Raw genomic sequence first — 12,606 nt, 5'->3', positions numbered from 1 at the left:
ATAGCAAAGCTCTTGGATCTAGCCCTATGACGCATTGTCTGTTGCCTGGCATTTCCAGCATTTCTTTAGGAAAGAGCTTAAAACAAAATGTATAAAAATTAAATTAGTCAAATTGGATAAAAAATAATTTTTTTTTATAATTAATGCAATAATATCATACCATCTGCTCAGCCAACATCCGAAAATACACAAAACTTGACCGGTCTTGCTCCAGGACTCCACCAGGTATATCTTCTAGTATCTCCTGTAGAGGCCTTGTCCCGTCACTTTTCTTCTCCCGCCATCGGTTTGCTTGTTCTTCCATACTACCCTAAGTCTCTTGATGGTATTTGCCCTCAACTCCTATCCTAATATGAATTTACTCTGTAATTAAATAAATAAAAATTTTATATTCATTACACTAATTTAAAAAAATTATAAATAAAAAATAAATTAAATAAATAACAAATTATAATCAAACAATTAAGTAATTTAAAGAAAAGTATATATTCATTTAACTCATTTAAAAAATTATAAATAAAAAATTAATTACATTAATAACAAATTATAATCAAACAATTAATTAATTAAAATAAAAATATATATTCATTTAACTCATTAAAAAATTATAAATAAAAATTAATTAGATTAATAACAAATTATAATCAAACAATTAAGTAATTTAAATAAAAAATATATATTCATTTAACTAATCTAAAAAAATTATAAATGAAAAATAAATTAAATAAATAACAAATTATAATCCAACAATTAAGTAATTTAAATAAAAATATATATTCATTTAACTAATTTAAAAAAATTATAAATAAAAAATTAATTACATAAATAACAAATTATAATCATAATTTAAATAAAAAATATATATTCATTTAACTAATTTAAAAAAATTATAACTCAAAAATTAATTATGTAAATAAAAAATTATAATTAAACAATTAAGTAATTTAAATAAATATATATATATATATTAAATTCATCACTTCTTAACCTTACTTTATTGCTTCTTCTTTATAGTGATTTTCTTTCAATTCTTTATGTAAATAGGGAAAAAAATCCACTATTGACTAAGAAGGTGCACATATTTATTATATAATTAGCCACCTTTCTTAGTTAGTTGGCCTAATTCATTCAGCAGCACAACCACCCGTACGCTCGTCATCATAGACAGCTCTCTGGTTGTCAACCTCCTATAGGACCTGTTCCCCTCAAAGTCTGCAAAATTTTATTGGGAAATTAATTATATATTAATTAAATTAAAACAATTTTTATATAAATCAAATAGTTGTTAAATTAAAAAGATTAAATAAATACTTACCCACAAACTCCACTTCAAAACCGGTCTGACGCCTTGGAGCAGGACACTGCTCATTATGGGGATTCTCATTCCCCCGAATCTCCTCCTCCTCCTCCTCCTCACCATCATCAATATGGGGTTGTTCATCCCCCGAAAAATTAGCCTCCTCAGTAGGCTAGATATCATCATTTGTCATGAAGCTCAGGATGTCCTCCTCGTTCAGATCATAGTCGTGAATGCTTGAGAATGGCTCACTAGCATCACCACCCCTAGCGGCATGATCCTCGCTGGATCCTCTTCTATTAGGATCGATTGGCTCTTTCCCTGATTAATGAGTCATCCTAATAATAGCAAATAGCAATTATAATGAAAAATATATTTTACAACTAACAATTATTAAAAATAAACAATTATATCTATCAACTCTAAATAAATAATTCAAATAGATAATATCAAATAATAATAATTGAAAAACAAATATTTGTACATTTAAATTTGCCATCAACTCATTAAAAAAATTAATTATTTCTATTAACTCTAAATAAACTAGTCTATTATAAAAAAAATATTTCTATTAACTCTAACTAAGCTAGTCTATTAAACTCAATATAAAAAATATAACTATAAATAAATACTTCAAATAAATATAATCAAATAATAATAATTGAATAAAAAATATTTGTATATTTAAATCTCATATCAACTCATTAAAAATAAACAATTACTTCAATTAATTCTAAATAAACCAGTCTATTATAAAAAATTATTTCTATGAATTCTAACTAAACTAGTCTATTAAACTCAATATAAAAAATATAACACATAATTCAAACTATGGAGAACTATCTAAGACATACACTAAATAAATAAATAAAAATAAAAATGAAAATAATTTATAAATAAATTTCTAATTCTTACCTAAAAATATGGAATACCATCTGGATTTGGATCTGGATATGTTTTGTGGAGAGAATTCATCAGGATTTCACTACACAATTCACCAAAAGTATGAAAATGAGGCAGAGGGGGTATATATAGGCTACAAATTTCTAGCGGTTCTTTGAAAACCGCTAGAAATTTGTAGCGTTGCCCCTCTGCCACCTGCATGCAGCCACGTGTCAGGACTCCTCAGGAAAAATAAAACATTTCTAGCGGTTTCAAGGAAAACTGCTAGAAAATTCGTTGACATTTCTAGCGGTTATTGAATCATTAGAAAACGCAATGACGATTTGCGTTCTCTAGCAGTTCTAGCAACAGAACCGTTAGAAATTAAACGCTCGAAATATGACGCCAGCTTCGCACCAAATGGCAGCAACAGTTGTGGCGGTCACTTTCTAGTGGTTGGTTTAAAACCGCTAGAAATGTGTGGGGTCTACACCCTTCTTAGTCAAAATGTTGCAGATTTTTGTGATTTTTGTTATAATTGCTAGAAATGTTTATTTTTGTAGTGGTCTTTTTTAATCGCTAGAAATTGACCGCCGGTAATTTACTGTTTTTTTTTGTAGTATGTGTCAAAATCACCTTCCATGATGAATATTTTGATAAAAATAATACTTACAGATTATATATTCAGCCTATATATGATTTGTTTTTTAAAGTCAATCTATTTCTTTTTACCTTTTAACAAAAGTTAATTGTTATGAACAATTTTCAGGATATAAAATCTTCTTTTTTATTTTCAATTCAAACCCCAATTCTGTAAAGCTTTAGATAATGACGAATTAAGAAAATTCTATTAACCATCATAATTCATCAAAAAGTATTAGCATTATTACACTAAAGAAACATTAAGCTATAATTTCCCGCAGTGTTAAAATATACACGTGCGCAACCCTATAATTATATTTTTAAATTCTTAAATCAACACGTAAATTCTTCCATTTTCTTTAATCTACTGCTTTAATAAAATAGTAAGATAAATTAGTTAATTCTACGTTAAGAATTTTGGAAATAAATGGGGTTCAGCCTTCATCTACATAATTTCTTACACCCACCATTAATTAGCTAGAGATGATGCGTATACAGTCATATATAGTAGAAGTGGAATAACCGAGTTTAAAGTACATAAATAGCAAAACTATATCTCAGGACACACCTTTTATTTTTACCCTACAGAACAAGTAAAAAAGACAGCAAAAAACAAGCAGATGATAATTTTTATGTTGGGGCAAAACAAAAAGAAAAAAGTACAACATTCTTTCTAAGAATTGATGGTACCAAATGCTGAGTAGTCTCACTTCTATGGAGCTCTTCAAAGGGCAAAATCTCAAACAAGAAGCAAACTTTGAACAGCCAGCAAGATTCAGAATTTCCAAACAACCTTGACCAAATAACACATTCGGAATACTAACCAAATTAATGCAGTTTCTCAGATTTAAGAATTTGAGCTTTGGAATTCTAGCAATAGATGCATGTAATTGCAACAATCCAGTACATCCTTCCAGCTCTAATCTTTCAAGATTTGGAGCCCCTCCAAAATCTGGCATCTTCATCAAATTTTTGGAGCCACTAAGAATCATAGTTTTCAACTTAGGAAGCACCTGTAAATGAGACAGAGTCACTATGTTCTACATAAAATGTAGCTATAGAGCAAGAGATATTTATACTAGTACTCTAAAATGTATCATAACAAGTAAAATAAATCCACAAACTATAGTTTTACCTTTTGGCCTTGCCATAATTCTTTGATGTTGCTATCAGTCATGATCAATTCCACTAGTGCATAAGGCTCGAAAGTCGATGGCAAACTAGTGAAAGGATATTGATGCCACGAAACATATCGTAGTTCATTAGAAAGAGAATTGAGAGTTCCATAAAAGTTGACATTACGGAATATGAGTAATCTAAGATTGCTCATTTGTGATAAAGCTTCAACTCTTAATGTAACTCTTCTGGTGTCTTCCAAATCCAGGGATATAGCTTCAAATCTTTTCATAGCCTAGGAATAAATAAATAAGACAAGTTAGACAGATCACTTCAATTTTGTGTATTATATAGGGTTAATATCATTTTTAGTCCCTAAAATTTGCCCTCATTTTATTTTAGTCCCTTAAATTTGAATTCATTTTGGTTTTGGTTTTGGTTCTTGTTTTAAGGACCAAAAATCTTAGGCCAGATTGAAATGGAATCAAATTTCAGAGCCCAAAACCACTTATTTCAAATTTTAGGAACCAAAATCAAAATAAAATCAAATTTCAGAAATCAAAACCCCTAGTTTAGAATATCAGGGTTTGAAACCAAAATGAAGTCAAATTTTTAAGCACTAAAAATGGTATTAACCTGGTTTTATACACACACACTATTTTAGTAAAAGAAAAGAGTTATTAACGACTTACTGTGCCTTCATTTTGTTGCATGACGTAATCAATATCATCTATATGCCACAACCTATTCCATTTTTTGGGCTCGTAAGGGAATCCTCTCCGAACAATATGTTGTCCCATTTCTTGCAACATATTATGCATCTCTATTTTGTGATCTAAAATGTTCATGAGTGATTTCTCAATCAAAATTTTCATTCCATTCTCCGCAGGAAAGCCACAAGTATCTAAAATTTCCTTCACACGATCCATCTTTTTCCCAATGAAAAAACATGAGATGTCCAAAAACATTTCCTTGCTCTTATCATCAAGTTCATCAAAACTTTTTTTGAGCACCTCCACTATGTGACGATCAGGAATCCTTTTTAGTTGAGCCAAGGCACTTCTCCATTCTCCAACACTTTTCTGGCATAAGAATGTGCCCAGTTTTATAATTGCCAATGGAAGTCCATTTGCATATTCCAGCACACTCTTTGTCATCTCTTCATATCCACTCTCTGCAGAATAACGTCCAAAGGCTTTTATATAGAAGAGTTTCAGAGCTTCATCCTCACTCAGTATTTTAGGTCTATAAACATGTTCCACTTCACACTTCTCAAGGACTCGTTCATTTCTAGTTGTAATGATGATTCTACTTCCTTTTTCAAAGCATTCAGATTTCAGAAGCAGATTCAGTGCACCAAGATTTTGTTCGTGATCAACACCATCAAGTACAATAAGAAATTTGCGTTGGTTTGGAGTCCAAGTTTCTGGATCTTTGATCTCAAGGTTTTGATAAAGAATTTCCATTAGAGGAAGATCATCATGCAAAAGTTGACTTATATTCTCTATGAAACAATAAGCATCAAAATGGCGAGAGATTGATCTGCACAAAACTTGAGCAAGAGTTGATTTGCCTATTCCACCCATACCGCAAATGCCTACTACTCGAGCTTGTTCATCATCTGAACTTAGATTCAAAAGCTTTTCAACTTCAGCCACACGAGATTGCATCCCAACTAGCTCAACAACATACTCTAGTTGACGCAGAGCTATCATGACCTTGCTAACGATCTCACTGATGGCTTTTGAAATTCGGCTGGACGAAGAATGAAATTGAAAACAACCAATATGATCAATCAGAATCAACTTTCAGAAAATTAAACTACTACCTCTGATCCTAAATATAGATGCTAGACAAGAAGTTCACTTTGATCCTAAATTTAAGACTTTGGTTTACTTTGCCTTCCAAATTTATAATTTTTACCTAAAGTAGCCCTATTGGATGCACATATTAAAAGGGCTTCCAATCAAGGGGTAATCTAATACAAATAATTAAATAGGATAGCTTACGAAAACTAAAACATATTTGTTATAAATAACTAATTTAACTAATTTTTTAAATATTCGTAGATTAGTTATATGGCTCTTATGTTAAGAATCAAATGTAAAATTAGTTAGTAAGAGAATTGTACCGTGGCCGGATCATGATACTGTACATCTCAAGAAGATCATCTGGCGTCCCACTTGTGAATTTGCTGAACTGACTAGCAACCTTGTCATAGAATTCATCCAGAACCTGGTTTCTCTTGGCATTAGAGTTCTTTGCAGAAACATTAACATTTGATCTAAATCCATCTAATTTGTATTTGAACAGTCCAGATTCTTGAGGAGCATAATAAAAAGCATTTCAGAATTTTACCTGCCTTTCCTGGATTAGATCAAGATCGTAGAAGATGAATATAACACCGCGTGGCCTATGAATGTGCCAAGTAATTTCTTGGAGTTCCACTAAGTGACCTTTTGGTGTAGCATCGTTTTTGGAGAAGATAAATATATAGACCCATGATTCATGAATTGGTTTCAGTAGATAATCTAGAAGTGAGTCGTCTGTTTCAAGATCCTGGTATTGCTCAAAGGTTGTTAAACCTTCAGCTTCAAAAGCAGCACAAAGCTTATCAGTGAATTCATAAACGTTGTAATCATCGCCTCTGTGACTTAGATAAATATTGGTCGGCCTCCCGTCGTCCATGGAAATGAATCAGATTTGCTTTAGAGTTCGAATCCAAGTTTATATTTGTTGCTTCGGTTTCTCAGAATGACTTTTATTTCTTTGGTCCGCGAGCACCAACGATGGACAGATATTTTTCCAAAACATGTGGTGAGACTTAAGTTCCTATTTAATATCCATATATCTTGTTAGAAAAAAATAGAAGTTTATATCAAATTAGTGACGTGTTTGATGTTCGTTAACTTCACAACAACAAAAAAGCTACATTAGTTTGGAAACTTTTACTAAGGATCAAAACAAATGAAAACAAATTTTCATAGTAATTTTTGATTTGTTATTTAGTAATTTTCAGAATATTTTATTATCTTTTTTCTCTAATTTATTCTTCAAAAAAAAATCAAAATATATCTTGTTTGAAAAAACATAGAAGTCTATATCAAATTAGTGACGTGATTTGATAGCTTAATTTGTCATTAACTTCACAACAGCAAAAAAAACTACATAGTTTGGAAACTTTTATTAAGGATGAAAACAAATGACAACATATTTTCGTAGTAATTTCTAATTTGTTATTTAATAATTTTCAGAATATTTTATAGTTTTCCCCCCTAATTTATTCTTCAAAAAAAATCTCAAAAAAGTATACATTTCTGAAATTTCAAAATTTTAAATTAGTCTTATTTATTATACTTTAATAGTAATTGGCTACACTTAAATAGCAAATGACAACATATTTTTATAGTAATTTTTGTTTTGTCATTTAGCAATTTTCAAAATATTTTATTATCCTTTTCTCTTAATCAATAAAAAATCAATAACCTGTGCTGTTCTGCTGTATGCCTTAAACAGTTTGTGTTTAGCTCCTTACTATATTTACTTCATAAGCTAATTGAGGGCTTGTTTGGATTAATTTATAAGTAGATTTTTAAATGTGATTTACGAAATATAAAGTAAGTATGTGAGAAAAATTTTATCTTAATTTAGATAAACTTGTTTAAAAATTTATTTTAAACAGAGTTCCAAATAAGCTCTACATAAATAAATATATTTCTCCAGCTGCTATCAAGTCACATAACATTAATTATATTAATGTTATTGGGCTTTGTATTTGGCTGATATTGTCTTGGCTATTGTAGATAATATTTGAAAAATATTGTAGCAAAAGAAAGTATTTAAAAAAGATAAAACAATAAATTTACCTTTTACCATGATATAATGTCAGGGACAAAAATACATATCAACATTTTAAATCAGGGCAAAAATGTCACTTCGGTTAAAGCGCTCCCAACGTCCGTCAGCTTTTTTTTGTGGGTCCCACCAAACGCCCAAGTGTCGGCTTCTGTCAGATTAACTCTTTTCTCTTTCCTTTCTCTCTCTTTCTTTCCCTTCTCTTTTTATCCTTCATCTCTCTCATCCGTGGACTCTCTCATTCTCTCCCCCTCAACTAGTACTGGGAAAATGGGCCGACCCGACCCTGTAGGGCCGGCCCGTGACAGGCTCGGGTTTAAACGGGCCGGCCCGTTTAAGTCCGAGTTTCAAAAATAAGTCATTTTTTTAAGCTTGGCCCGTGAGATGACGGGCTCGGACTAGCCCGCGGGCTTTTGGTCTTTTTAATTAAAATAATTTTTTTATTTTTTTGTATATTTTATCAAAATAATAAAAATGAAACAATAAAAATTACTAATAAAAGGTATAAATATAAATAAAATTGAGTTACAAATATAAACATTATCATGTCTAAACATATATTACAGTATAATAAAGTCTATTGAATAAACAAACTAAATAGAGGACAGATATAAACAACTAAATAAGCATTAAGTTTAGTAGATAATTACAATGCGGATGATCTAGTTTGATTATAAATAATTAACAAAAAAGTTTAACTAACAAACATAGTATACATAAAGAATAATCATTTATCATACCGACAAAAAAGAAAAGAGTCCATCATTCTTAGTTCTAAATTTGTTTCTACTATAAAAATAATATAGATCTTTATTTTAGTTTAAAAGATTTTTTGATCAATTATATTTCAAGTATAAAAAATATGAGAGAATGATAAATAAAGACTGTAAAAATTATAGATACAGTATTTTAATAGGTTTTGACAACTTATAAATAACAATATATTTTATGAATATACCTAGTTTTAAATTTTGCAATTTTCATGTTTTTTTGGTTATTTTTCCCACAACTATAGTGATTCTTTTTTTCTTTTGTGAATGCTATCTATGTGAGCTGCCAAGATAAGTAAAACTAAAAGTATGCTATGTTTAAAATGTTAGGTTTTTCTTTTTTAAGTTAAGAAAAAAAAACAGAAATTAAAAAATAATAATTTGGCGGGCCTAAACGGGCCGGCCCGCGGCCCTACAGGGCCGGCCCGTTTATTTTTCGGCCCTACAGGGCTAGTCCTTTTAAGCCCGACTTCCCTTTCAAGGCTCTAAAATATAAGCCCGGCCCTCGACTTAAACGAACTTAAACGGACCGGCCCGACGGGCTCGACCCGTTTTCCCGGCTCTACCCTCAACTCTCACCCTTCCCCGTCAACTCTCCTTCCCTCTCACCCTTCCGCAGGCCTGTACGGATCACTCATTGTGGAGTTGGAGGACGGCCAGAGAGAGCCTTTCCACTGTGATTTCATCCTATAATTAAGCGTGTAAATGTGGTAAGAAAACCAATGGTTCCTTTTTTTTCCTGCAAATGTCCCCAATATACCACATGGCACCCACAACGCATGGAGATACAATTACTGGCAAAACAAGGATAAAACTCCCTGCAACAGCCACGGCCACATATATATCCTGGAAAACTACATCACACATAAAACTATATCCCTAAAACTAACATCATACATGAAAATCAATTCGACCAACTGAAATACTAACTATTAGAGCGCAAAAAAAAAAGAAAAAGAAACGAGGCTTTCGTTGATTCATTTCTAAAGCAAACAACTTTAATGAATACTTTTAAGTTTGGCTGAGAAGCTTACCGAGGCCATAGCTGTGCCTGACGACAGCACCAATCTTTTCCCAGACAGGGAAATCTGCATCGTTGAACGTTCGATTCAATGTCGCGACCTCCATAGCTGCGTCAAAGGACGTCCTCTTCTTCCTGGGTTGAAAATCGCAGAGGTTGGAGGAGCAGTGGGGTAGAGAGAGAGAGAGTTGACGGGGAAGAGAGACTTGAGAGGGGGAGGAGAGTCAGAAGATGAGAGGGAAGAGAGAGAAACGAGAAAGAAAAGAATTAGGGGAGACTTGACCATGAGAGAAGCTGATACTTGTGCATTTGTGGGGACCCACAATAAAAAAACTGACCGACGTTGGAAGGATTTAACGGGAGTGTCCGTTTTAAAACGTTTATGCGTAGCGCCGAACATCATCAATGTCAATATCAATGTATGTATATAAAAACTCTTTCCTGAAGCCACATCTAAATATGGCTATTGACTTGTTTTACTGTTCATATGCCGTCGTAAGAGATATGTGGCTTGGGGGTAAGATTTTTGGGCTTCGTGTCTTTGGGCTCACACAAAAGGCTGCGTGCAATGTTGAGTTTTAATGGGCTTTGAACAAATGTCTCTTTCTCATCTTTTGATAGGAAAATAAAATAAAAAAATAACATGGACAAATAGAGAATAATTATATGAAACGTATTTTTCTTAAAGAGGTCATTAAGAAAATAATTCCTTTAATGTAATCAAAACATCTAAGTCTATAGACAAACAATAAAAAAAAACAATATAAGATCTCCATGAAACTTATCTTTCAACAAATTTCTCTTTGTTATCTTTAGATAGGAAAATAAAAAAAGTAACCTAAAAAATAGAGAATAATTAAATGAATTTTTTTAAAATATATCTATAAGAAAATAATTTCTTAATGTCATCTGAAACATTTAAGTGTATAGAAAACACTTAAAAAACAATATAAAACCTCTATAAAAATTAAAACTAGAAGATTTTTTTCAATTTATTGAAGATTATTTTTTAAAATTAATCAATATTATAGATGTTTGTTTTAAAAGTAAAATCTTATATAATCTTTTATTGTTTAATAAAATGTTTTTAAAATTTTCATTACTTAAGTTTCTTCTTTTATTGTAATTATTAAATGCATAACTATTTTTTATGAAATCTCTAATACTATCTACTGTTCTAATTATAAAATTTTAGTTATAGCCCATAAATATAATTTTATAATTAAAATTGGAGTATAAAATTTTATTTTAAAAAAGTACAAAATAAAGGAAGGTGCACAATAGAAAGAAGACAAATCCTAAGCCCACAACATTTGAAAGGGCCAACGAAAGAGGCTGGGAGATAGAGAGCGGAGAAAAGAGTGAAGCAGGGCATCAGCATCTCAGTGACGCAGAGCTGTAAAAAGCTGGATCTTGGGCGTAGAAACATGAAGATGGAGAAGAGGTCAAGATCCCTAAATTCCAGATAGAGTTTATTTCTTTTTTGGGTTACTTCTTGGTGAGAGGCAAAGCTACATTCAAATTCAGAATTCAAAATCTTTTAATAAAGAACCTGTTTATAACAATTTATAAATAGCTTTTTAATCATAATTTACAGGATATGAGACAAACATGTGAGAAGAGTTTTATCTCGATTTATATAAAATGTGCTTATCAATAATTTTTACCGCTATCCCAAACAGGCCATAAGCAAATGCCTTCCCTCCCTCAAGTATAAGCTCCGAATTTTTTAATTTTGAATTCCATCTCGAGTGTCTCGTCTCACTCCGGTATTTGAATATTCAAACCCCCTCCCCTGCCATTGAATCTCACCCCGGCTCCCTCTATCAGGTTTTCATCAATTTCCTCTTACCCCACTCTGTATCTCTCGTCTCTTCTTTTCATCGATTTGTCCTTCTTCACATTTGTTCTAACAATAGATCTAAAAACCATTTTCAATGTGGCAGTTGATGAATGAAGTTGGCCGAAGAAGAAGCCTGTGCTTTCTAAAGAAAGCAAGATACTCACAGCGTGTTGGAATAGATGCTTCAGTCTGTATAAATCTAGAGAATTTTGATGTGTAAGGTTGGTAGTTTCTATTGCACATCATGAATAGGTAATAAAACATGACATCCATGTTAGGTATTTTTGCCCATTTTCAGCACCTCGCAAGTTATGCAGTATTTCTATTCTTTTATCTGATGCTAATGATTGGTGTTATTTTAAGGTGGAATTCTTCAAATTTTATGCCTACTCTAATTTCATGCCTCCTCACAGGCTCCATGAGGAAGTAAACATTTTTTTTATCTTGACATATAAAGAAGTTCTCTTCATTATTTTTTATCATTGGAAAAAGTTATAGTTATTGTCAACATTGAACTATTATTAAACGTCATGTTGGATTGTCTTTATTAAAAAAGGCCCAATTTTATTGAAGATTTACATTAATTCTTTAATTTGTCCAAATTTCTTTGATCTTTGTAGTTGTAGTTTTTCTCCCCCCCCCCCATTAAGTATTGCCGTCCATGATTTATGATATCAGTTTTTATAGTTCATTATTAATTTATATTTCAAGCTGAAGACCAAAATGTCGAGAGAAAACCACAACTGATAGAAGTCATATTCATGCTTTCATAGTAAAGTAGTCAAGGTAAGGAATTAAAATTGAATAAATCTGTGCGAGTTAGGCGCTTGATAGGATGAAAAATATTTTTGCATAATGGTGGAAGGAATCTGCATTTCATATGATATCCAAATGTTAAGTGGAAGTATAGTCGCAAGGTTGAATTGTTCACCACCAAAAAAAAAAAACAAGAAGAAGAAGAAGAAGATAAGGTTGAATTCACGCTATGACTGTTGCATTGCATTGAAAGCTAAAATAATAGTAGGAAATTACTTTAAATTAGTTTATGCATGATACAAATGTAATTAAACAAATATATCATTCAAATGTAATTTAGAGATTGTCCATATCTTCATTTTTTATATGTCATGAATTCATGAAATATTGTGAATTATGATATATCTATGTGTAGAAAAAAGTG

The 12,606-nt window shown here is 31.3% G+C and overlaps 1 protein-coding gene across 1 annotated transcript; it reads right to left on the bottom strand.

Moving 5' to 3' along the window:
* Window positions 1–3,294: 3,294 nt before the first annotated feature.
* LOC114757522 (TMV resistance protein N) lies at window positions 3,295–6,831 on the bottom strand. The gene is made up of 5 exons (XM_028946603.1): window positions 6,296–6,831; window positions 6,069–6,172; window positions 4,630–5,692; window positions 3,957–4,232; window positions 3,295–3,834 (listed from the first exon to the last, which is right to left on the bottom strand). Exons 1-5 carry the CDS (start codon window positions 6,623–6,625, stop codon window positions 3,379–3,381), a joined length of 2,229 nt encoding a protein of 742 aa, XP_028802436.1. The 5' UTR covers window positions 6,626–6,831; the 3' UTR covers window positions 3,295–3,378.
* Window positions 6,832–12,606: the final 5,775 nt, after the last annotated feature.

This window comes from Neltuma alba, unplaced genomic scaffold, assembly GCF_004799145.2.
Source record: "Neltuma alba isolate B1F8T4 unplaced genomic scaffold, ASM479914v2 tig00010608_pilon, whole genome shotgun sequence".
Classification (NCBI taxonomy): Eukaryota; Viridiplantae; Streptophyta; class Magnoliopsida; order Fabales; family Fabaceae; genus Neltuma; species Neltuma alba.
The sequence above is the reverse complement of the archived record's forward strand: the minus strand, read 5'-3'. Positions and strand labels throughout refer to the sequence as shown.